Here is a 27,322-nt window from a genome sequence, read left to right as displayed (position 1 = left end):
GTGTATATATATATATATATATATACATATAAAATGCAGTACCATTAATAATAACAGCCAAGAAACGACAGTTTTCCTTTAAGAACAGGCCAAGGTGAAGAAAACAAGCAGACAGAGCTGCAGTCCCTATTTTCCGAGTTTCCTTTTGGTTTACAGCAAATGACCCAAATTGTACTAAGTCAATCAGTCGCCCTCCCTCAAACAGACTGTGAGTCTTTTGTGGGACAGAGACTTCATCCTACCTTATTATCTGGTATCTACTGCAGCGCTTAGTGCTTGACTCATAGTTAGTATTTAACAAATACCATAAAGGAATCATTTATTGAGAACTTACTGTGAGCAGAACGCTGTACTGCTTGGGAGAATACAATAAATCCATAAACCAATCTATAAATTGATTGATCTGAGCACAGACTCGGGAGTCAGAGGTCATGGGCTCTTATCCCGCACCACCGATTGTCAGCTGTGTGACTTTGGGCAAGTCACTTAACTTCTCTGTGCCTCAATTACCTCATCTATAAATTGTCTATTGTAGATTACTCAGTTGTAGTAATGTTTGTCACCCCCCCTTTAGATTGTAAGCTTGCTGTGGGCAGATATTATGTCTGTTTATTGTTGTATGTTGTTGTACCAGCTGTTTATTGCTGTTGTACCAGCAGTAAAATGCTGTTTATTGCTGTACCAAATGCTTAGTACAGTGCTCTGCACCCAGTAAGCACTTGATAAGTACCTTTGATTGATGGATTACAATTTATCCATAAGTAGACACGCTCTCTGCCCACAAAGAGATTACAGTCTAGTGGAGGGAGTTCTAGCCAACTTCAGATTGTCTTTGCTATGCAAGTATGCAGTGCTTGGCACATAGTAAGCACTTAACAAATACCATTAACAAAAAAAAGAGGTTGATGGTGGTGGAATTTTTTTTTGTTGTTATTTTGAATTCAGTGCTGAGCTCTTTAGACTGTCAAGTCCCTTTGGCTCCCAGGGCTAGGAGGTGAAAGTCAAGATGGGAGGTTGTGTTTGTAGAAAAGTCACTGGAGATAAGAGAAGCAGTGTGGCTCAGTGTGAAAGAGCACAAGCTTGGGAGTCAGAGGTCATGGGTTCTAATCCCGACTCTGCCACTTGTCTGCTGTGTGACTTTGGGCAAGGCACTTAACTTCTCTGGGCCTCAGTTACCCCATCTGTAAAATGGGGATGAAGACTGTGAGCCCCATGTGGGACAACCTCATTGAATTGTATCCCCCCAGTGCTTAGAACAGTGCTTGGCACATAGTAAGCACTTAACAAATGCCACCATCATTATTATTATAAGAGGGATCACGGCTGTAATGGGAGGATCTAGACTTCTGGCAGCTGCCCATCAATAAGTATGGGGTGCTTACTCAATACCCAAGAACAGAGAGATGAACTAGGCACTTGGGAAAATTTAGTTAAAAGGTGTAAGTGGCTAGAGCACAGGAGTCAGAAGGACATGGTTTCTAATCCCGGCTCCCCTATTTTGTCTGCTGTGTGACCTTGGGCAAATTACTTCACTTCTCTGGGCCTCAGTTACCTCATCTGTAAAATGAGGATTGAGACTGTGAACGCTGTGTGGGACAGGGTCTGTGTCCAACCCAATTTGCTTATTAGAGTGCCTGGCACATAGTAAGCGCTTAACAAATGCCACAATTATTATTATAAAAGATATGGTCCCTGCCTTCGGGAGACTTACAGTCTAGTTTGAGAGAGAGGCAATCCCAAATTGCAAACATGCAGTGGATACAAGAGCATTCTGATGATTCTGTTTTATGTCTGTTGCCTCTGCTAGAGAGTAAACTCTTTGTAGATAGTGAACGTTTCTCTTCTTTCAATTGTATTTTCCCCACTACCTAGTATGGCAGCACGGCTCAGTGGAAAGAGCACAGGCTCGGGAGTCAGAGGTCATGGGTTCTAATCCCGCTCCACCGATTGTCAGCTGTGTGACTTTGGGCAAGTCACTTAACTTCTCTGTGCCTCAGTTACCTCATCTGTAAAATGGGGATTAAGACTGTGAGCCCCACGTGGGACAACCTGATCACCTTGTATCCTTCCCAATGCTTAGAACAGTGCTTTGCACATAAGTGCTTAACAAATGCTATTGTATATATACATATAGTGCAGTAACATTAATAGTAATAATTGTGATATTTAAGTGCTTACTATAAACCAAGTAATACTATAAACTATAATACTATAGCAATACTATAATAATATATATAGTAATATATAGTAATGCTATAAAGTACTATAAACCAACCAACTTACAATAAACCAAGCACTGCATTAAGCATTGGGGTGGATACAAGCAAATCAGGTTGAACACAGTCCGTGTTCCACACAGGGCTCACAGTCTCCATCCCCATTTTACAGATGAGATAACTGGGGCATACTGCTACTAATAATGATGGCATTTTATTAAGCGCTTACTGTGTGCAAAGCACTGTTCTCCTACTGTTGCTACCCCTGATAGAACAAAAATGGATAACCCCATAACAAAAACGATCACAAAGTGCTTAAGGTATGACCCAAGGAGATTAGGATTAATAATAATGAATAATTAGGGTATTTGTTAAACATTTACTATGTGCCAAGCGCTATGGTAGTTTCAAGTTAATGAAGTCCCATATGGGGCTCACAATCTAAGTAGAAAGGAGAACAAGTAATACCAATAATAATTAGGGTATTTGTTAAGCACTTACTATGTGCCAAGCACTGTTCTAAGCGCTGAAGTATTGAATCCCCGTTTTGCATATGATGGAACTGAGGCACAGAGAAGTGGAGTGTCTTGCCCAAGGTCACACACCAGACATGTGGCAGAGTCAGGATTAGAACCCAGGTCCTTTGACTCCCGGGACCATACTCTTTCCAGCAGGCCACACTGCTTCCCTGGGATTGGTTGGGGACAAATGCCCCTGTTCTGGGATTGTTTCTCTCTCTTAGGTGCCAAAACCGTCAGGTTGGACACAGTCCCTGTCCCAAGTGGGGCTCATAGTTTTAATCTCCATTTGGCACATGAGGAAACTGAGGCACAGAGAAGTGAAGTGACTTGCCCAAGGTCACCTAGCAGACAAGAGGCAGAGCCTGAATTAGAACCAAGGTCCTCTGATTCCCAGGCCTGGGCGCTATCCACTAGGCCTCACAGTTTTCCTGGGATTAGTTGGGGAAAGATGCCCTGTTCCGGGGTCTGTTTCTCTCTCTTCAAGAGCAAGTATAGGTGGTCACTTTAGGTCAGGAGGCAGTTTGGGTAAGGGCAAACCATGGCTAGATCCAGAAAGGAGCATAGAGTAAACTCTCAATAAATACTATTGATTGGACAGAGTTGAAGTAACAAAATTCTCCAGTACATTCCTTGCCTGTTTCTTTTTTTTTCCTCCTAGTGTTGAAGAGACCTGTCACTTCTGATGAACTGCTGGCCCCTGGGGCCCCCTATGCAAGGAAGACTTTCACCGTAAGTCCTTCTTCGGAAACCATTGTAATCCCTTTCTGGATTGTGTACATCTTCTACCCTGATCTCTCTTCCTCCCCTCCAGACTCCTCCTGCCTTCAGGATATCTCTACTTGGATGTCCTCCTGCCACCTCAAACTTAACATGTCAAAAACAGAGCTCCTTATCTTTCCACCCAAACCCTGTCCTCTCCGAAATTTTCCTGTCACTGTAGATGGCACAGCCATGCTTCCCATTTCACTAGCTCATGACCTTGATGTCATTCTTGACTCCATTCTCTTATTCAACCTGCATATCCAATCTATCACCAAATCCTGCACGGTCTCACCTTCACAACATCGCCAAGATCCACCCTTTTGTCTCCATCCAAACCGATACCATGTTAGTACAATCATCCTAAACCACCTAGATTACTGCATCAGCCTTCTTTCTGACCTCCCAACCTCCTGCCTCTCCCCACTCCAGTCTATACTTCACTTTACTGCTGGGATTATCTTTCTACAGAAATGCTCAGGGCATGTCACCCCCCCTCCTCTAAAATCTCTAGTGGTAGTTTATCCACTCCGTATCAAATGTAAACTCCTCACTATTGGCTTTAAAGCTCTCCATCACCTTGCCCCCTCCTACCTCACCTCCTTTCTCTCCTACTACAACCCAGACCTCACCCTTCACTGCTCTGGTGCTAACCTTCTCACTGTGATTTGATCTCGCCTGTCTCACTGCCGACCCCTCTCCCATATCCCTTTCCCCTCTCTCTCCCTCTCTCCCTCTCCCTGGAACGCCCTCCCTCCTCAAATCCACCAGACAATCACTCTCCCCCCTTCAAAGCAAATCTCCTCCAAGAGGCCTTCCCACACTAAGCTCTGCTTTTCCTCCCTTCTGCATCACCGTGGCTCATTCCCTTTGCCCTTCCCCCCACTCCCCATCCCCACACTGCACTTATGTATATATTTGTAATTTTATTTATTTATATTGATGCCTATTTACCTGAATTGATATCTTGATGCCTGCTTACTTGTATCGATGTCTGTCTCCCCCACTTTAGACGGTGAGCTCTTGTGGGTAGGGATTGCCTCTCTTTATTGCTGCATTGTACTTTCCTAAGTATTTAATATGTACTCTGCACACAGTAAGCACTCAATAAATACGACTGATTGAATGAATGAATGAATTAAATGGGCCTCTGGTGAACACTGCTGGGAAAATGACAAGCTGATTGTGTTTATGTTGGGTCATAGTATGGCCTAGGGGATAGAGCATGGGCCTGGGAGTTGGAAACCTGGGTTCTAATCCCAGCTCTGCCACTTAGCTGTTAACAGTTGAGGAAACTGAAAAACAGAGAAATGAAGTGACTTGCCCAGGGTCACCAAGCAAGGAATTGGGAAGAGCCGGAATTAGAACCCATGTCCTCTGACCCCCAGAGGACCAAACATATTTACTGAGGGCTTACTGTTTGCAGAGCACTGTATAAAGAGAATAATATACAGTCTAGAGGGAGAGACAGGCATTAATATAAATCAATAAATATATATACGTATATATAAGTGTTGAGGGAGGGGGGATGAATGAACGGAGCATGCCAGGGCAACGTAGAATGGAGTGGAAGAAAAGGAAAAGAGGGTTTAGTTAGAGAAGGCCTCGAGGAGGAAATGTGCTCTGAAGGTGGGTAGAGTAATTGTCTGTCAGAAACTTTCCAGATCAGTGGCAGGACGTGGGTGAGAGGTCGGTGGCGAGATAGATTGAGGTACAGTGAGTAGGTTGGCATCAAAGGAACAAAGGAGAAGGGGGTGGCTGACAGTGTCGAAGGCAGCCGAAAGGTTGAGGAGGACTAGGATGGAGTAGAGGCTGTTGGATTTGGCAAGAAGGAAATCATCTGTGACCTTTGAGAGGACGGTTTCTGTGGAGTGAAGGGGACAGAAGCCAGATTGGAGGGAGTTAAGGAGGGAATTCGAGGAGAGGAATATAGAGAAGCAGCGTGGCCTAGGGAATAGAGCACAGGCCTGAGAGTCAGAAGGACCTGGGTTCTAATAATCCTGGCTCTGCTGTGTATACCCGAGCAAGCTATGCCTCAGTTACCTCATCTGTAAAATGGGGATTAAGTCTGTGAGCTGGGACAGGGACTGTATCCAACCCGGTTACTTTGTATCTACCCCAGTGCTTAGAACAGTGCCTGGCATGTAGGAAGTGTTTAACAAATGCTACAATTATTATTGAGACAGAGGGTGTAGACAACTCGCTCTAGGAGTTTGGAGAGGAATGGTGGAAGGGAGATGGGGCGATAACTGGAGGGAGGCGGGGGGGGGGTCAAGGAAGGGTTTTTTTAGGATAGGGGAGACATGAAAGCTGTGGGAAAGAAGCCATTGGAGAATGAACAGTTGAAGATGACAGACAGGGAAGGAGGGAGTGGCCAGTGCGGAGGATAGGGCCCCATGCATAATTGGAGGGGGTGGATTTGAGAGGAGGTGGGAGATCTCCTCTTGAGATACTGCTAGAAAAGATGGGAGAGTTGAAGGAGGGGCGGGAGGAGGGAGGAGAGGGACAGGGAGTTCTGTGGGGCATGTGGGACAATAGCGCTTAGAAAATGCCATAAAAAATGAAATCCCTGGGCAGTCATTGTAAAAAGCAATGATTGTGATTATCAGCATGCTGACATTTTAACTTTGCTTTTTCCACATTGTTCAATCTATCAGTCATATTTGTTGAGTGCATACTACGAGCAGAGCACTGAACTAAGCGCTTAGGATAGTACAACAGAATTAGCGGACATTAATTCGATTTGCAAATTGCCCTTCCCTCTTGACTGACAACTAGATACTAAGAAATGTTCAGGCCAATTGAGAGAGTGGCAAGCTTGAGAAAAAAAGGAGGAAACAATGAGGAAGGCAAAATAAAGCCGTGCTAAAACTATGGATCCACTTGCAGAAGCAGAACGATTGCTGGTGGAGGTGGGGCACTCTGGGACAGATTCATTCATTCATTCAATCGTATTTATTGAGGGCTTACTGTGTGCAGAGTACTGTACTAAGCGCTTGGGAAGTACAAGTCGGCAACATATAGAGACGGTCCCTACCCAACAACGGGCTCACAGTCTAGAAGGGGGAGACAGACAACAAAACAAAACATGTGGACAGGTGTCAAGTCGTCAGAACAAATAGAATTAAAGTTAAATGCACATCATTAACAAAATAAATAGAATAGTAAATATGTACAAGTGAAATAGAGTGGTAAATCTGTACAAACATATATACAGGTGCTGTGGAGAGGGGAAGGAGGTAAGGCGGGAGGGATTCATTCATTCCTTCATTCAATCGTATTTATTGAGCACTTACTGTGTGCAGAACACTGTACTAAGCGCTTGGGAAGTACAAGTTGGCAACATATAGAGACGGTCCCTACCCAACAGTGGGCTTACAGTCTAGAAGGGGAGGAGGAGAGGAAAAATATGTTCATGGAGTCGCTATGGGTCAGAAATGACTAGACAGCGTAAAACAGCAAAGGGAAACTGCTTTGGGGAGTACTTATTCAACTAGCAAAAATGCATCGGGGGTTTCTGCTCATTCATTCATTCATTCATTCAATCGTATTTATTGAGCGCTTACTGTGTGCAGAGTACTGTACTAAGCGCTTGGGAAGTACAAATCGTCAACATGCATCCTATCCTCTAGATTGTAAACTTGTTATGGGTTGGGAACATGTCCACTGATTCTGTTGCTCTGCACATAGTAAGCGCTAAGGAAGGAAGGAAGGAAGGAAGGGAGGGAGGGAGGAAGGAAGGAAGGAAGGAAGGAAAAGAAAGGAGGAAGGAAGGAAAAGAAAGAAAGGGTTCCTGACTCTCATATCCCCTTTGGTGTGTTCTAGATTGTTGGTGACGCAGTAGGGTGGGGCTTTGTCGTAAGAGGAAGTAAGCCATGTCACATTCAGGCTGTGGATCCCAGTGGCCCTGCAGCAGCGGCTGGAATGAAGGTACACTTTTTTATGTACATGTATATTAAACTGACTCCCTGCATCTCACTCTTGTCTCATTCTCCATCTCCAGTGCCTCAGTCTCTATCAAGGGTCGTGATATCCCCTTCTCTGCCTCATTCCCACTTTCCAGTGCCCCCGCACACAGAAACTTTCTCTCACACTCTCACATTCTCAACTCCAGTTCATTTCAATATGCTTTGAAAGCTGTGTTTTCAAATGCCTGTAGCCTTCATTCAGGTTGAGTTCTCTCACTGCCACCCGGTTCTTAAGTCGCGGGAATGAGGATCAATCAATCAGTCCATCAATCAATCATATTTATTGAGCACTTACTGTGTGCAGAGCACTGTACTAAGCACTTGGGAAGTACTTGGCAACATATAGAGACAGTCCCTACTCAACAGTGGGCTCACAGGTCTCCACACCCCTGCATATTTGCAGAGCACTGTACTAAGCGCTTGGGATAGTACAACAGAATTATGGGTCTGCCATAGTATTTTAAGATATGTGGAGGGTCTTTCCTTCCGTCCCACGAGAATTGCCGCCTCAAGTATTTTATCCAGCCAATACTGCACGTAGGAAGGGGTACATGAGAAGCAGCATGGCTCAGTGGAAAGAGCTCGGGCTTGGGAGTCAGAGGTCATGGGTTCTAATCTGGGCTCCACCACTTGTCAGCTGTGTGACTTCGGGCAAGTCACTTCACTTCTCTATGCCTCAGTTCTCTCATCTGTAAAAATGGGGATCAAGACTGTGAGCCCCAAGTGGGACAACCTGATCATCTTGTAACCTCCCCAGCGCTTAGAAGCAGAAGCTTAGGGAAGCTTTGGAAAGCAGTGTGGCTCAGTGGAGTCAGAGATTAGGGGTTCAAATCCCAGCTCCGCCAATTGTCAGCTGTGTGACTTTGGGCAAATCACTTCACTTCTCTGTGCCTCAGTTACCTCATCTGGAAAATGGGGATTAAGATTGTGAGCCCCCCGTGGGACAACCTGATCACCTTGTAACCTCCCCAGCGCTTAGAACAGTGCTTTGCTCATAGTAAGCGCTTAATAAATGCCATTATTATTATTATTAGAACAGTGCTTTGCACATAGTAAGCGCTTAATAAATGCTATCATTATTATTACTACTGCCTTGCTCTTATCTCCCTCCCCATCGATCCCATGATGGTAACCTCCCTCCTCCCCCTTCACATCTGACAAACTATTCTCTCCATCTTCAAAGCCTTACTAAAATTATATTTCCTTCAGGAAGTTTTTCCTGACTAATCTAATATGACTCATCTCCTCACCCGATTTCTCCCTACCCACTGTGTCACCTATGGACTTGAGGATTCCTGTAATTAGATACTCAGATCCCCACCCATATAATAATAAATATTAATAAATTAATAAATTAATGTTAATAAATTTGATTGCTTCCCCCCCCACCTATAATTTATTTTAGTGTCTGCCTCGCCCTGAAAATTCTAAGTCCTTCAAGGGCAGGCATCGTGTCTGCTAACTAGAGACCCTCTAGTGGATAGAGCATTTGAGTCAGAAGGACCCGGGTTTTAATTCTGGCTCCTCCACTTGTCTGCTGTGTGACCTTGGGCAAGTCACTTCACTTCTCTGGGCCTCAGTTACCTCATTTGTAAAATGGGGATTAAGGCTGTGAGCCCCATGTGGGACAGGAACTGTGTCCAACCTGATGAGCTTGTCCCTTAGAACAGTGCTTGACTCATAGTAAGTGCTTAATAAAAAATAATGGTATATTATACTCCCCCAGGCTCTTGGAGAAGCAGTGTGACTCAGTGGAAAGAGCACGGGCTTGGGAGTCAGAGGTCATGGGTTCTAATCTCGGATCTGCCACTTGTCAGATGTTTGACTTTGGGCGAGTCACTTAACTTCTCTGTGCTTCAGATGCCTCATCTGTCAAATGGGGATTAAGACTTAGTCCCATGTGGGACAACCTGATCACCTTGTATCCTCACCAGTGCTTAGAACAGTGCTTGGCACTTAGCAAGTGCTTAACAAATACTATTATTATTATTATTAATACATTGCTTTACACACAGTGAACACTCCATAAACATGATTGATTAAAGGATTGAAGAGTTACACTAGGTCACTGGTTGCTCCCCCATTATCTCTTTAGAGATAACCCTTTAGGCCTTTTATTCATTTCCTTCGAGCCTCTCACTCTTTTCCATCTTTACAATCAATCAATCGTATTTATTGAGCACTTACTGTGTGCAGAGCAGTGTACTAAGCGTTTGGGAAGTACAAGTTGGCAACATATAGAGACAGTCCCTACCCAACAGTGGGCTCACAGTCTAAAAGACTTTACAATCTTTACAATCTTTACAATCTTACCACATTCCTGCTCCACCCATATCCGTATCCATAATCCCCTCAAATCTCAACTCCTTGGCATTCCCAGAACATCCTCCATTCTGCACACACACAAACATGAGAGGAACCTTAATCCCAACACATTCACAATCTTTACAGCTCTTGAAGAACACTCTACACATTCACACTCTTGATATTTGCTGATGTTCACAGGAGGGCACACCCAATCCAGCACATTCACACAATCTTTCCGGTACTTTAGAGCAGAACGGATCATGTAGACTTTTACTGAACATTGTGTGTGATTCGGAGGTCCTACAAGAATCAGTCTTTCCCTAATCTTTTCCCCTTCCCACAGTACTTCTTCATTGCTCCAAACAGAGGCCTCTATTTAAAATTTTAAAACAATTTAAAATGTTTATGAGACAAGGTTTCCTCCAATTGATCATTCCGTCAATCATTGATATTTTTTGAGCATGTACTGTGTGCAGAGCACTGTACTAACGGCTCAGGAGAGTACAGTTCAATAGAGTTGGTAGGCACGTTTCCTACCCACAGCAAGCATACCATCTGGGAGGAGAAATACATTAATACAGATGAATGTTACAGATGTGTCCATAAATGCTCACGCATTATTTCTATGTGTCCCATGTTCCTGCTTTTCATTCACTTAATTGAAAAGCACATTTCCCCCCCTCCTAATAAAAACCTTGATTGGTCCAACCCCTGGACTAGATTCCTGAAAAAGTAACTAATTCAGAGAGAAGAAATCCTGATAGTGAAAATGAGCCCAGTGAGGTCTTTCTTCCAGTGAAAAAAAATCCTTCTTAGATTTAAGCAGATTATTTTATTCCTGGTTTCCCGTTGAGTCTAGGAAATTGTGTGGAACAGTTGCTCTCATAAATTCGGGCAGGGTCTTTGCATGCCAAACACATAGCCTAACCAATGCTCTTTTTCTGTGAGTAGGATGTAAAGTGCCTGCTCTTAGAATTAGCCATTAAATCATGACACATGGTCAATTCTGAAATTCTACTGCAGTTCTAATTTTTTCTGTACCACGCTGGCTTCACTGCATCCAAACCTGTGGCTTGAGTCTCCCACCTCAGTGTTGATTTCCATCGTAGCCAATTCACAAACCCTCCCCAGCCCTCAGAGTGGGTTGGGAGGGAGGGGAAGGAGTCCTAGTTTGATGTTTAGCACAACTTTTCCGTGTATTTGGTTTTAGGTTGTAAAGGCGACAGTTTCCTCTTGTCTAGGCAGGCTTGGGTGTGTGTTAGTGTGGCTGGGTCCCTGGCTGAGAATCCTTTTTTTAGCAAGTGCTCAATGAATACGGTTGTTTATTTGATCTCAGAAGCAGGCAGGGCTGCTGACTCTGGGTTGTGGAGGAAGGATGGATGAATTAGTTTCCCAACTGGCATTTTAATAAAGAGACAGTGTCTTACAGGACAATCTCCACTTCTCCCACCCCAACAACCATAGAACACAATCTTTCCCTCTGGACTGTAAACTCATTGTGGGTAGGGAATGTATCTGTTATATTGCTATATTGTACTCTCCCAAGCACTTAATACAGTGCTCTGCACACAGTAAGCACTCAATAAATATGATTGATGATGATGATGATGATTGAATGAATGAATATATATGATTAACTGATTGACTGCTCTCCCTCTCCATGTAAAACTGAGAGAGGGTTGAAGGTTAGTAACAAATTCTAAAAATAGTGATTTTTGTTTTGTTTTTAATGGTATCTGTTAAGCGCTTACTATGTGTCAAACACTGTTCTAAGCTCTGGGGTTGATACTAGTGAATTAGGTTGGACGCAGTCCCTGTCCCACATGGGGCTCACCATCTAATTAGGAGGGAGAACAGGAGAGCGGAGGCTCAGAAATGAAGTGATTTGCCCAAGGTCACGCAGCAAACATTTGAAAGAGTCCAGGTCCTCTGACTCCCAGGATCATACTTTTTCAACTAGGCCATGCGAAGCACTGTGCTAGGCGCTGGGGCAGATACAGGTTAATCAGGCCGGACACAGCATCGTCCCACAGCGTAAGAGCCTCCTATATTGCTAACGTGGATTAGTTGAACATCCCTCCGTACAGGATTTTTGTAGAGCTGCATGTGGGTTTTATAAGAGGTCTAAGGGTGCAAACTGGTTGTGAGGTCTTGCAACATTATTCAGGCATTGACGAGTCCTCAGAATTCCCCCTGGTCCACTGGGGTGGAGTGTGAATATTGTGCTCAGGGAACATTGCTTTTTCCTTCGTGGCCTAGCGGATAGAACACGGGCTTGGGAGTCAGTTGGTCATGAGTTCTAATTCCGGCTCCTCCACTTAATAATAATAATAATAATGAGAGTATTTGTTCAGCGCTTACTATGTACCAAGCACTGTTCTAAGCTGGGGCAGATACAAGGTTACCAGGTTGTCCCACATGGCTCGCAGTCTTAATCACCATTTTACAGTTGAGGTACCTGAGGCCCAGAGAAGTCAAGTGACTTGCCTAAAGTCTCACAGCTGATAAGTGGTGGAGCTGTGATTAGGACTCCTGAGCTGTGCTCTTTCCACTAAGCCATGCTGCTTCTCTGCTTGTCTGCTGCATGGCCTTGGACAAGTCACTTCACTCTTGCCCAAGTGTGACCTTGGGACCTCAGTTCTCTCATCTGTAAAATGGGGATTAGGACTGTGAGCCCCATGCAGGACAGGGATTGTGTCCAGTCCATTTGCCTGTATCCACTCCAATGCTTAGTACAGTGCCTGGCACGTAGTAAGCAGAATAAGCATTTAGAGAAGCAGCGTGACTCAATGGAAAGAGCCCAGGCTTGGGAGTCAGAGGTCATGGGTTCTAATGCCGACTGCCACTTGTCAGCTGTGTGACTTTGGACAAGTCACTTAACTTCTCTGTGCCTCAGTTACCTCATCTGTAAAATGGGGATTAGGACTGTGAGCCCCACGTGGCACAAGATGATTACCTTGAATCCCCCCTAGCACTTAGAACACATAGTAAGTGCACATAGTAAGTGCTTAACAAATACTGTTATCATCATCATTTAACAAATACCATGATGATGATGATTATATTGTTATATCATTATTATTACTATTCCCTCATGTCATCCACGGGGCAGCTCTGGCAGAGTGGACAGCCTCCCCAGGCCCCTGCAGATCCTGTTTTTATTCATTTATTCTTTTATTCTGGGATATTCATTTATCCCAGACTGAGCCCCCTCCTTCCTCTCCCCCTCGTTCCCCTCTCCATCCCCCCATCTTACCTCCTTCCCTTTCCCACAGCACCTGTATGTATGTTTGTACATATTTATTACTCTATTTATTTATTTTACTTGTACATATTTATTTATTTTATCAATATGTTTGGTTTTGTTCTCTGTCTCCCCCTTCTAGACTGTGAGCCCACTGTTGGGTAGGGACTGTCTCTATATGTTGCCAACTTGTACTTCCCAAGCGCTTAGTACAGTACTCTGCATACAGTAAGCGCTCAATAAATATGATTGATTGATTGTTCTGAGTCATACCAGCTGGGCCACTTGGAGGGCAAGAAACCAGTCCCCGGGGACAGCCGGGGCCTGGGGAAACACTGCTGTCCTTGTGAGATTCCAGAGTTGGGTCCAGGGTCAGCCTGACGTAGGCCAGTACAGCCATTAGCAAGGTTTTCGGGGTGCTGAGACTGCTGCTGCTCACAGGAGTCTCCGCAACAGAGGTCTCTATTCAGCGCAAACAGTCGGAAGAGGAGAAAAGTTAACGTCAGAAAGATTACATTCTAGAAGCCGTCTTCTTCTCAGGGCTTGGCTCACCCCCGTGGACCCTGATTTGTGAAAGATAAAAGCTCAGGATTCCTGTTTCTCTTTTCTCTCATGCTCCCCTCATTTCTTCCTCCCACCCCCACCCCAAGCCACCTTCTCCTTCAAGGAAAATCCAGGTACTGAGATTCGGCTGGGGTCTCGACTGAATAAAGTTCACAGAGCTGGGAGTTGGAACAAAGCTTCCCATGCTGGCGTAGGAAATGATGATGACGCTGATGGCATTTGTTAAGCACTTACTATGTGCAAAACACTGTTCTAAGCGCAGGGGAGAATACAAAGTGATCAGGGCCCCACGTGGGGCTCACAGTCTTAATCCCCATTTCACAGATGAGTTAACTGAGAGAAGTTAAGTGACTTGCCCAAAGTCACACAGTTGACAAGTGGCGAAGCCGGGATTTGAACCCATGACCTCTGACTCCTAAGCCCGGGCTCCTTCCACTGAGCCACGCTGCTTCTCTCCTGCCAGGTTTTAATGAGCGTAAAGAATAACAAACCCCTTGATGCAAGAAGAAGGCTCACTTTGTCTTTCCCTTGTACGTAAGAAGGTGGAATGGGTAGAAACCCCGATTGCCAAGTATTGACTTTGGGGCTGGGCTGCCCTCCAGAAGAGCAGGGGTAGGGGTGGATTTCTGGGCGACGTCCCGATGGAGAGCTTCCTCGGGATGGACCGCCTCTGTGTTCTGGACAGGTGTCAGGAGAAGGTGAGTGGCCTAATGGAAAGAGCCCGGGCCTGGGAGTGAGAAGGATGTGTGTTCGAATTCCGGCTCCGCCATGTGTCCGCTGCATAGCCTTGGGAAAGTCACTTCACTTCTCAGGGCCTCATCTGGAAAATGGGGATTAGGACTCTGAGCCCCCTGTGGGGCTGATTAGCTTTTATCTACCCCAATGTTTGGTAGAGTGCCCAGCACATAGTAAGAACTTAACCAAAAGCCATTAAAAACTGCAGGCATATACTACTTCTTGGGCATCCTGCCAGCCTACTGTGTGCTAAGCATAGTCCTGGGTGCTTGGGAGGGTATAGTAGATCCCTATTCTCCAGGGTTTTTTTTAATTGGCCTTGGTACTTCGCTCCAGGCACTGCGCTAGGCTCTGGGGTGGATAGTAGCTAATCAGGTTTGAACACAGTCCATATCCCACGTGGGGTTTGCAGTGGAGTTAATCATCACAGAGAAGTTTAGCAGTGCCTGTGAGTCACCATGTCTGGATTGAAAAGCCCCCATCTAGCCAGACTTGAGGTTTGTCTGGCAGTCATGATTGACAGTGTGATTTGAAGTAGGCCTCAGTAGGAAATGGCTTTGATACTGGAGTGCTGCTAACCATCAGGCTGTCTATTTGTCTACTTGTTTTGTTTCTGTCTACTTGTTTTGTTTTGTTGTCTGTCTCCCCCTTCTTGACTGTGAGCCCGTTGTTGGTTAGGGACCGTCTCTATATGTTGCCGATTTGTACTTCCCAAGCGCATAGTACAGTGCTCTGCACATAGTAAGCGCTCAATAAATACGATTGAATGAATGAATTAATTAATTCAGTTACAACTGGCAAGGAGTCGGGAGCAAGTGAATTCCTATAGACAGGTTTTAGCAGAGTTAAAGGAACTTAACTCCTAACACCGACCGTCTCACTGTTCCTCTATCTCGTCAATCTCACCAATGACCCCTCGCCCACATCCTGCCTCTGGCCTGGAACACCCGCCCTCCTCAAATCTGACAGACAATTACTCTCCCCTACTTCAAAGCCTTATTGAAGACATATCCTTCAAAAGGACTTCCCTGTCGAAGCCCTCCTTTCCTCTTCTCCCACTCCCTTTAGTGTCATCCTGACTTGCTCCCTTTATTCATCCCTTCTCACAGTGGGCACTTATGTACATACTGTAACTTATTTCTTTACATTGATGTCTGTCTCCCCCCTAGACTGTAAGCTGCATGTGGGCAGGGAATGTGTCTTCTTATTGTTAGACTGTACACTCCCAGGTGCTTAGTACAGCACTTAAAAAATACGATTGACTGATTGAATGGCCATACTAGAGAACAGTTTAGGATTTTCTGGGAGTTATACTTGAGACCAGTAATGTTATCGTGTGGCCTTTGCTAATTCAGCTTCAATATGTCATTGCAAATTTGAAACTTCCAGTCTGGTAAATTGTGATTTTTCTTTTTTGGTGGGGGGCTGGATGCTCCTTTAGTAATTCCTGAATACTTGGGCTTGGTGTAATAGTGCATCACCTCCAGACGAGCAGTGATGGATGCTCCATGAACTGTTGAGTTGGCTATCACTGCCAGCTTTCTACAGCGTACCTAGAAACCAAAGTCAACATTCACAACATTCCTTGAACTATATTCATCATCCAGCCTCCACTCATCCTCTCTCCTGTTGCCACCACTAGATGCATCACACAAAGTACATAGCAGAACACATTTGGAATACATTCTGATGATCTTAATTTTTCTCTGCCTAAAATAAAGCATGGTTCATAGAGTAATCTTCTTTTTAAGGTATTTGGTAAGCACTTACTATGTGCCAAGCATTGTACTAAGTGCTGGAGTATAAGGTAAATCAGGTTGGACACAGTCCACACTGGACTTGCAGTCTTAATTCCAGTTTTACAGATGAGGGATTGAGGCACAGAGAAGTGAAGCAATTTACCTCAGGTCACACAGTGGTCAAGCGGCAGAGTAGGGATTAGAACTCGGGTCCTTCTGACTCCAGGCCCCTGCTCTTTCCACTAGGCTACACTGCTTCTCCTTGTTAAAGAGAAATATCAATGCTCAAACTTCACTTAAAAGACCACAGTGTTGGGATCTTGAGATGTGCCAAGTTAAACCAGTGGCATCTTACCCCTTTGTTTAGAACAGGATCGGAAAGATATTTGGATTGCAGCTACAGTTCATAATGCTGAAAGTTGGATTTGCTCTTAGTATGCTCGATAATGATACTTAACTTCGCATTTCTAACATTGGCAGTGTCTGTGAGTTCTCCTTTGATATTAAATTCAAACAGGTTTTGTTGTTGTTGTAGTTGGCATCAAGGCCAACGAAACAGCTCAGTATGAAGCGTCTCAAAACTGCACCTGGATTTCAGCATGTATTTTATAATGTAAACTACACAAAGGCAGCTGGATTGGCTGTTTCTCCAGTTCGCCATCAAAATGCATCATGTATTTATTTTCTTCTGTGCAACCTGAATGTTTTTTAGCCTTTCTTCTCTTGCGGAACTTAGCTTAGAATAAGCACCTTCCTGCTTAGGCAAATTGCTGTCAACCAGCCTCCAAACTTGTCCATTTCAGCCAATTCATTCCTAAAAAAAATGGGGATGCTGTTGAGCCTGTAATCTGAATGTCTGCAGACTGGGGCCGGTGACCAATAGGAGCCCCATGACTTAGTCGCAAAAGCACAGGCCTGGAGTTCAGAGGACCTGGGTTCTAAGCTCAGCTGTGTGACCTTTGGCAAGGCACGTCTCTGTGCCTCAGTTTTCTCAAATGTTAAAAGGGAAATGCTTGTTTTCCCTCTGATTTCGAGTGTGAGTTCTTTTGCAGGGCAGGGATTATGGCCAACCAACATGGCCTAAGGGAAGCAACATGGCCCAGTGGATAGAACACAGGCCTGGCAGTCAGAAGGACCTGGGCCCTAATTCCGGCTCCACCACTTTTCTGCTGACCCTGAGCAAGTCACTTCACTTCTCTGTGCCTCAATTACCTCATCTGTAAAATGGGGATTAAGATTGTGAGCCCCATGTGGGACAGGGACTGTGTCCAACCCAATTACCTTGTATAATAATAATAATTATGACATTTGTTAAGTGATTACTATGTGCCAGGCACTGTAATAATAATAATAATAATAATGGCATTTGTTAAGTGCTGACTATTTGCAAGGCACTGTTCTAAGCGCTGGGGAGGATACAAGGTGATCAGGTTGTCCCATGTGGGACTCACAGCCTTTATCCCCATTTTACAGATGAGGTAACTGAGGCACAGAGAAGGGAAGTGACTTGCCCAAAGTCACACAGCTGACAGGCGGTGGAGCCGGAATTAGAACCCATGACCTCTGACTCCCAAGCCCGGGCTCTTTCCATTGAGCCAAGCTGCTTCTCCAAGCACTACTAAGCGCTGGGGTGGTTACAAGCAAATTGGGCTAGTTTTGCATCAACCACAGTGCTTGGCATATAGTAATTACTGAAATACCACCATTATTATTTTAACTATCATTCAGTGATATTAGCAGCAATAACCAGAGCATGGAAAGATAACTGAATAGCGAATCGTACACCTTAATGGGTGCTTATTTTGGACAGAGCATGGGGCTTACTATAGGTGCCCTCAGTGTACTAGATGCCAACCAAACCATAAGGAGTAGTGCAGTAGGGGCTCACAAGAATGTACAGCAGTAGATGGAGTGGGTTGGGTTTTTCTTTGTTTTGTTCTATTTTTACTTTGGGTGACACAAGGGAACAGTTTTGTTTCCGTTCCAGGCATCCGAGAAGAAATGTGCGATTGCACAATTCGTGCTAGGCTTCAAGCACCCTGGAGGGTGATTCCACAGCTTCCACTGAGGGGAAGAGCTGGAGGAAGGGGAGGAGATGGAGGAAAAAAAAGACTGGCTTAGTGGATAGAGCACAGGCCTGGGAATCAGAAGGACCTGGATTCTAATCCCGGCTCTGCCACTTGTCTGCTGTGTGACCTTGAAGAAGTCACTTAACTTCTGTGTCCCAGTTCCGTCATCTGTGAAATGGGGATTAAGAGTGTGAGCCCCATGTGGTACAGGGACTATGTCCATCCTGGTTAGCTTGTATCCACCCCAGTGCTCTGTGCAGTGTCAGGCACCTAGTAAGTGCTTAATAATAAATACCTTTTTTTAAAAAAAAAGGAGGAGGGAGGAGAGGGGAAAGAGTGGGGAGAGGGAGAGGAGACGAGATTCTTTCCTCTCAGGAGAGAGGCTGTTGAGACTCAGCCCAGTTTGTCACACAGTGGGACTGGCAGCATCCTGTGGTCCCCACCCTGTTGGGCCCGTATCCTGCTGGGACAGACAACACTGGCCATGGGCCCCAAGTGCTTCCTCATGCTAGGGGCCAGCCGCTCCAGATGGGGAAGGACCCATCTGAATCGGAGATTCTGTCTCCCCTGATTTTCCACAATGGAGCTTCCAGTATTGGGAGGGTGAGGGAGCGTCGTCAAGAGGAAGAGGAGTGTGTGGACTCGGGGAAGGAGCCCGGGGCTGGGAGTCAACCGACTTGAGTTATGATCTTAGTTCTGCCGCTGGGTAACCTTGGCAACATTATTTCACATCTGCTGGCTGCGGTTTCCTCATTAGCAAAATGAGGATAATAACATCCTCAGGAAAGCAGTGTAGCCTCGCGGAAAGAGCACGGGCCTGGGCGTCAGAGGACGTCTGTTCTAATCCCAGCTCCTCCACCCCTCTGTGTGACTTTGGACAAGCCACTTCTTTGTGCCTCAGTTGCCTCATCTGCAAAATGGGGATTAAGACTGTGAGACAGGGACTGTGTGTCCAACCCGATTATCTTGTATCTGCCCCAGGGCTTAGTACACGGCCTAGCACTTAGTAAAAGTGCTAGACTGTGAGCCCACTGTTGGGTAGGGACTGTCTCTATATGTTGCCAATTTGCACTTCCCAAGCACTTAGTACAGTGCTCTGCACATAGTAAGCGCTCAATAAATACGATTGATGATAAAAGTGCTTACCCAGTACTATTAAAACATTCTGCCTCTCTGAACATCACGGGGATGTTGTGAAGACAAAAATGGTGATGTCAGTCAATTGTATTTATTGAGCACTTACAGTACTCAGAGCACTGCACTGAGTGCTTGGGAAAGTAAAATACAACAGTAGATACAGTCCCTGCCTACAATGAGCTTACGGTCTAGAGTGGGAGACAGACATTAATATAGATAAATAAATAACAGATATGTACCTAAGAGTAATGGGGTTGGGGGGTGGATAAAGGGAGCAAGTCAGAGTGACGCTCAAGGGAATTGGAGAAGAGGAAAGGAGGGTTTAGTTGGGACGGCCTCTTAGAGGAGATGTGCCTTTCAATAAGGCTTTGAAAGGGGGGAAAGTAATTGTTGGATATGAAGAGGGAAGGCAGGGCATCGGGGAGAGGTCAGCGGCAAGATAGATGAGAGCAAGGTGCAGTGAGAAGGTTTGTATTAAGAGGAGCAAAGTGTACAGGCTGGGTTGTAATAGGACAGTGGTGAGGTAGGAGGGGACAAGGTGACTGAGTGCTTTAAAGCTGATGGAAAGGAGTTTCTGTTCAATGTGGAGGTGGATGAGCATCCACTGGAGGCTCTTGAGGAGTGGGGAAAAGTGCCTTGAATGTATCTGTACAAAAATGATCTGGGCAGCAGAGCGAAGTATGGACTGGAGTGGCAAGAGACTGGAAGCTGGGATAAATCAGCCTCTTCACTCGGATAGGGTAAATTCGTTCATTCCATCATATTTACTGAGCACTTACTGTGTGTAAATCGCTGTACGAAGCACTTGGGAGAGTACAGTGTAACAAATAGCGAAACTGCTTTGGAAAATCAGAACTATCCTAATCGAAGGTGTTATTGTTACTGTTGTTGTTTGGCAGTGGGGGTCTGTCCCATTGTTGAGCGCCCCATCGGTGGGTGGGATTGAGTCCAGAGCAGCTGCAGAAGGCAACCAGCAGCCAGTTCTCAGACCTGTCTGTAAGGACTGAGTAGTAGCAGGAATAATCAATCAACCAATCAATCAATAGCATTTATTGAGCACTTACTGTGTACAGAGTACAGTACTAAGTGCTTGGGAGACACTCTCCCTGCCCCAGAGTCATGGGATTAGTATTGAGTAGTAGTGAGTATTGAGTAGCAAGAAGCAGCATGGCTTAGTGGAAAGAGCATAGCTCTTGGGAATCAGAGGTTCTAATCCCAGCTCCGTCACTTGTCTGCTGTGTGACCTTGGGCAAACCACTTCTCTGTGCCTCAGTTACCTGATCTGTAAAATGGGGATTGAGATTGTGAGCCCCAAATGGGAAAAGATTGCGTCCAATCCGATTTGCTTGCATCCACCCTAGTGCTTAGTACAGTGCCTGGCACATAGTAAGCACTTAACAACTACGATTATTATTATTACTTAACTTATCTGTGCCTCGGTTACCTCATCTTTAAAAATGGGGATTAAGATTGTGAGCCCCACATGGGACAATCTGATTACCTTTTATCTACCCCAGTGCTTAGAACAGTGTGTGGTATATAATAAGCTCTTAATAAATACCATCATTATTATTATTATTAGTGGCAGCACCTACTTGGTGCCGAGCACTGTACTACGTTCTTGGGAAATACAGAACAGTCAAGGAGCACATCCCCTTCCCAAAAGGAATGGTTCCTTCCTACTGAGGAAGGGACAAACCTAAGGGCAATGAAGGAAGAGTGTGCGAGGGCGACAGTAACTCGCATAGGATTGGATGAAATGATTTTTGAGGCATCGCATCAGCCTCCTTGCTGACCTCCCTGCCTCCCGTCCCTCCCCATTCCAGTTCTTACTTCACTCTGTTGCCCGGATCATTTTTCTGCAAAAATTTCAATCCGCGTCTCCCCACTCCTCAAGAACCTCCAGTGGGTTGCCCATCCACCTCCATATCAAACAGAAACTCTTTATCTTCAGCTTTAAAGCACCCCATCAGTTCACCTGTTCCTATGTTATTCATTCATTCATTCATATTTATTGAGTGCTTACTGTGTGCGGAGCACTGTATTAAATGCTTGGGAAGTACAAGTTGGCAACATATAGAGACGGTCCCTACCCAATAACGGGCTCACTCACTCATTTCCATGTGCTTCGCTGCTCTTATGCCAATCTATTTCCTGTACATCAATCTTATCTAATTACCACTGACCCTTTGTTCACATCCTTCCTCTGGCTTGGAACTCCCTCCCCCATCATATACGAGAGAACACCACTCTCCCTGTCTTCAAAGCCCTATTAAAATCACTCCTCCAGAGGCCTTCCCCAACTAAGCCCTCATTTCCCCTCCTCCCTCTCCCTTCTACATCAGCTCTGTCTGCACTTGGATAATAATAAGAGCAGTGGTGGTATTTGTTAAGCGCTTACTATGTGCCAAGCAATGTTCTAAGAGCTGGGGTAGATGCAGGGCAATCAGATTGGCCCACATGGGACTCACAGTCTTCATCCCCATTTTACAGATGAGGTAACTGAGGCACAGAGAAGTTAAGTGACCTTCCTTAGGTCTCACAGCAGACTAGTGACGGAGCCGGGATTAGAACCCACATCCTCTGACTCCCAAGCCCAGACTCTTTCTAGACTGTGAGCCCACTGTTGGGTAGGGACTGTCTCTATGTGTTGCCAACTTGTACTTCCAAAGCGCTTAGTACAGTGCTCTGTACACAGTAAGTGCTCAATAAATACGATTGAATGAATGAATGAACTAGGCCACGCTGATCTGTACTCCTTAAACGCTTGATTTTTCACCTCTTTCTGCCTCAGTAGCACTTATGTACACGTCCATAATTTATGTATTTATACTGAAGTCTGTCTCCCTCACTAGCTCCTTGTGGGCCAGGAACATGACTACCAATACTGCTGCATTACCCTGTCTGAAGATCGTAGTATAGTGCTCTGCACACAGTAAGCACTCAGTAAATAACATCAATTGGAGTATTTATTAGTATTTATGATGAATGAATGTGCATTCATTCATTCAATCATATTTATTGAGCACTTACTGTGTGCATGGCACTGTACTACGCACTTGGAAAGTACAGTTCAGCAACAGAGTCAATCCGTGTCCACAATGGGCTTACAGTCTAGAAGGGGGGAGACAGGCATCAAAACAAGTAAAGAGGCATCAATAGCATCAATATAAATAAATAGAATTATAGATATATATACACATCATTAACATAAATAAATAGAATTATAAATATAATACTAATGGCATTTATTAAGCATTTACTATGTGCGAAGCGCTGTTCTAAGCACTGGGGAGGTTACAAGGTGATCAGGTTGTCCCACAGAGGGATCACAGTCTTAATCCCCATTTTACAGATGAGGTAACTGAGGCACAGATAAGTGAAGAGATCTGCCTAAAGTCACACAGCTGACAATTGGCAGAGGCGGCATTTGAACCCATGACCTCTGACTCCAAAGCCCGTGCTCTTTCCACTGAGCAAAGGGAGCGAGTCAGGGTGATGGGGAGGGGAGGGAGAACAGAGGAAAAAGGGGGCTTAGTCTGGGAAGACTTCGCTGAACTATTTCCGATAGGAAAACATTTACCAGCATAATCCATCACAAGCACACATAAAAATGAGTTCTCCAAAAGACCTAAAATTTCTTGCTTGTTTTTTGTTATTTGTTGCATTCTGTTGAATGGTGACCAAGAACTGTACTAATCACAGGGGAAAGGCTCCAGGATAATAATTCAGACTCGATCCCTGGTATTCAGAGGCTGCTAAAGGTCCCGGGAAACTTTCCAAACAAAACATTCGAAAAACCACTTCCTAGATCTGTGGAGTTAAGAGTCCGAATGAGGCAGACCAGTCATGAGATTGTTTTTATTAATTATTTACTGGATTTGTTTAGCCTTGTCCTGGGTGCTGGGATCAGGTAGGAGGCCATTGTTCCAGATAATAATGGTATTTATTAAGCGCTTACTATGTGCTACGCACTGTTCTAAGCGCTGGGGAGGTTACAAGGTGATCAGGTAGATTTATCATCTCCAGATAAACATGTTTGATCCACGAGGGGCTCCTAGGATGGTAGGGGTGGATAGAGACATACTGTGGGATGCAGATTGGAGTAAGTGAAGCAGAGGCAGTAATATGATCATGACAACATCAAGAGCGGTCATTATCCAGTCCAGTCAATGGAACTGGGAGGAACGTTCCTGAAATGATAAATAGATGGAGGTGTCTCATCAGAAGGGTAAGGTGTCTAAGAAGTGAAAGGGCAAGGTAGATAAAGAGGGCCGGAAAGGTTATTGAATTAAAAAGAAAGTTTGGAAAGCACTCGTTTCATCCCTACCTCCTTGGGTGGTTTCTAGAATCCACCACTCCCTCCCCCCCGGCTCCCCAGTTTGTGAGAGGAGGAACATTAGGGGTGGAGTTACTCACCCAGAGGCAGAGTCATGTGTCCATATGCAAGAGAGGAAGTATTTTCTCCGAAGCAGGGTCTGTGCTGTGGGGATACGTGACCGGGACGGATGCGATGTATGGCACAGAGCGTGCTGCGGCGTATGCTGACGAGGCTCCCGCCCCTAAATCACTTGTAATTTCAGCTGTGGTCCTGTGGGAACTTGGAGTGGCTCAGTCACTTGCAGGATGCTCCTATGTATGATACCAGAGCAGGCATGGGTTTGGGGGTGGGGAGGGCGGGGAGGAGGGGGCTTCCCCTAGTAAGAAATTGGGACAGATTTCCCCCTGGGCTGGCATTCGGAATGTGTCTGTAGAAATGCAGTGAACATGTGTTTACCTCGAAATGAAACTGGGCTGCGGTGGTTCCAAGGAGACCACATGTTTTTCTGGGACTCACAGTGGGAGGGATCGAGGCCAGGACAGCGGCCCAAATTGGTGAGGGGTGGGGGAAGAAGCAGGGGGTTGGTGGTAAAAAAAAAAAAAATCGACCACACACACACACACACACAAAAAAAAAAAAGAAACCAAAACACACACACCCCTCCTGTCCCCCAGTCAGGCAATGTTGTCCTCTTAGGACAGTAGCCTGTACTCCAAACCCCATCCTTCTCTTCCTTCAAGAACCTCCTAAAGAGCCACTTGTTCCACTGACTAATCTTCTGGCCAGCCCTTCCGGTGCTCTGGTGCGTGCCCATTCCCACCCTAATCCCTCAGCCCACCCACATCTACACACCTTCTACCCCCAAAGCAATCTCCTTCTCCAGCCCGACTGGTATTTTGTTAAGGGTGCCCGTGGGGTGGGCCAGATGGCTGGGCATTGCTAGTCTGGAAAGGGATCTGGCTCCTCAGTGTCCCCAACCCATTTCTTTTCCCCATAAATGGATGTTGCCCTGGTGCTCTCGCCTTAGGTCAGAGGGGTTGTGGCGGGGGACAAGAGCAGTCGGGTCAAAGTGGAGAGAAAAGGGGAAAAGTGTTGGGGGGCAGGGGACACAGTGGAACAGCCTCAGGATGGGCCCGAGTTTAGTTCTGGCCATGATGTACCTTAGGCGTCACCGTGGTGATGACACCTCATTCATCCATTCAGGGCGGTGGACTGTACCCACCCTTGACCCATGCCCACATCCCAGCTAAAGCACCGGCTCTGTTTTAGGTCATTGCCAGTCACCTGTGGATAAGGCTCAGGCCTGGGCTCCCACCACTTGTCTGCTGTGTGACCTTGGGCAAATCACTTCGCTGCTGGGCCTCACTTACCTCTTCTGTAAAATGGAGATTAAGACTGAGCCCCACGTGGGACATGGATTGTGTCCAACCTGATTGTCTCATATCTACCCCAGTGCTTAGTACAGTGTCTGGCATGTAGTAAGTGCTAAAGAAATACCAGTCTACTTAGAGCCACAGAGAACTCTGTACTCTTACGATTGGTTCTCCATTTAATCAATCATTGCTATTTATTGAGCACTTATTGTGTGCAGATCACGGTACTGAGCATTTGAGAGTGCTGTGCAACTGAGTTGGTAGACACATTCCGTGCCCACAAGGAGCTTATAATCTAGTTGACATAGTATCACAGAAGCACAATCCAATCCAGAGAAAACTGGCTTGAAACTGCACAAATCACTATTCAGGGTGAAGGGAAGACACGGTTATTGAGGATTGTCATCATGGTAGTCAAAATGGTGAACCTGAAATTTGAGCGTATAATAATAATAATAATGATGGTATTTGTTATGCACTTACTATGCCAAGCAGTGTTCTAAGCGCTGGGGTAGATCCAAGGTAATCAGGTTGTCCTTCGTGGGGCTCACAGTCTTAATCCCCATTTTACAAATGAGGTAACTGAGGCACAGAGAAGTCAAGTGACTTGCTCAAAGTCACACAGCTGATAAGTGGCAGAGTTGGGATTAGAACCCGTGACCTCTGACTCCCAAACCCATGCTCTTTCCACTAAGCCACGCAGCTTCTCACTCTCAATATATACCCTCAATCGTGGTTGGCAAGGGAAACTGGAGTGTGTGTGTGTGTATGTTTGTGGGTGTGTAAATCCAATAAAATCCCAGAACACGTGTCACTGCTTCATCCCAGTTTGAGAGCCAGAAAAAAAAATTTTGTTTAGCTTCCCTGTTTGCGTCCCTGATTTGAGGAGCCCACGCTCAGAGTCATCAAGGTGTAATCCCATCCTTTTCCCATCCTGTAGGTCCGTCAGTTTGTGGTTTCTGTCAACGGACTCAACGTCCTCCACTTCGACTACCGGACAGTGAGCAACCTGATCCTGACCGGCCCTCGAACCATTGTCATGGAAGTGATGGAGGAGTTGGACTACTAAGGAAGGAAGCTTTCCTGTCCTTCCCTCCCTCCCTGCCCACCCGTCTTCACCGGACAGTTTGTGAACAGAACGTGAGCAACCTCGGAGCAACCCAGATCAGCACCCGAATGACGTTCCCCAGCTCCATCGATCGGTTGACTTTGAACTTCGTAGCCATCCCCCTCTGACTGGTATTTTTTTGCATGGACCGATGTCTTCTAATAGGAAAAATGCCCTCCAGAAAGCTCCCCCATCCTTCCAGCAGAAAACCCGTTTGGACACCAAGTTTATCCCTCCACATGCTGTTTTGCAGATTTCTTTGCACATACGATGTCTGTGTTCTTTCACTGTGAGATTTTTTTTGACATAAAGCCTTTGACAGCCTTCTCTAGGAGGCATCAGACTGTTAGCATTTTCTCCTTCGTGAATGGGATGCTGACATACTAGTTGCAAAGGCACTTGGACATTCAGCAGGACTGCAACTTACCTCCAATTGAACCCATGCAGGAAGGGCCTGGGGCGGTCGAATCTGCCCGATTGGCATTTTGAAAAACATTTAAACACCTGAAAACTGCAAGCATTCTTGATAACATTTTGTATCTCCCACTGGGAGTAAATTTCACATTCAACTGCTAATTCTGGGAGGGTCGGGTGAAACGCTTTATATAATGTACAGAGGAACGACACACCCTTCATGAATCCAAACCATCTGGGGCTATAAACGAAGCAGCGTGACTTTCTGAAGTTGCTTCTGAATACGATGAATGTGTAGAGTAGCTTGAAAAAATATATATGTTTATGTTTATAAATCCAGATAGACATAAAGCATACATTCTGGCAGGAATAGGCTGAGACGATTTCCTCTTGTCAGTGAAAAATACAGTTCCTGGCCATTTTTCTTTTCCCTGAAGTACTAGCTGTCTAATGAAGGACGAATGGGTGACCTCTCTCTTGCTCCTGGCATCTAGGTCTTCACTCCCTGACGTCGGACAGAGTCCCCCGTGATTGTTAGATTGTCTCTATATGTTGCCAATTTGTACTTCCCAAGCGCTTAGTACAGTGCTCTGCACACAGTAAGCGCTCAATAAATACGATTGATGATGATGATGTTAGAGCCCATTGGCCAGGGCTAAAATCGCATGTTTTCTTTTGGGCTCGCCTGATAGACAGTGCGTATTGTGTCTGATTCCCAGATGAGAATCCTGCGAATGGTCATGGCCGGCCTTGTTTCCTATAGCCCAAGTACTGGCCAGCCCTCAAAGGATCACGTGTAATCGGCGATTTATGCACAAACACGATTGAAGATAATTGTTGGTAGCCA

At 45.5% G+C, this 27,322-nt stretch overlaps 1 protein-coding gene across 1 annotated transcript in view; it reads left to right on the top strand.

Moving 5' to 3' along the window:
* Positions 1 to 26,388, top strand: part of DEPTOR (DEP domain containing MTOR interacting protein) — a 190,034-nt gene extending 163,646 nt beyond the window's left edge. Inside the window, exons 7-9 of the mRNA XM_038745872.1 lie at positions 3,396 to 3,466; positions 7,322 to 7,426; positions 25,894 to 26,388. Of these exons, the coding sequence (XP_038601800.1) occupies positions 3,396 to 3,466; positions 7,322 to 7,426; positions 25,894 to 26,022 (305 nt within the window). The 3' untranslated portion in view covers positions 26,023 to 26,388. The remainder of the gene's footprint in view (positions 1 to 3,395; positions 3,467 to 7,321; positions 7,427 to 25,893) is intronic.
* The last annotated feature ends 934 nt before the right edge of the window (positions 26,389 to 27,322 follow it).

Source organism: Tachyglossus aculeatus, chromosome 4, assembly GCF_015852505.1.
Source record: "Tachyglossus aculeatus isolate mTacAcu1 chromosome 4, mTacAcu1.pri, whole genome shotgun sequence".
In the NCBI taxonomy this organism is placed as follows: domain Eukaryota; kingdom Metazoa; phylum Chordata; class Mammalia; order Monotremata; family Tachyglossidae; genus Tachyglossus; species Tachyglossus aculeatus.
Note: the sequence above shows the minus strand (reverse complement) of the source record. Positions and strands in the feature narration are given on the sequence as shown.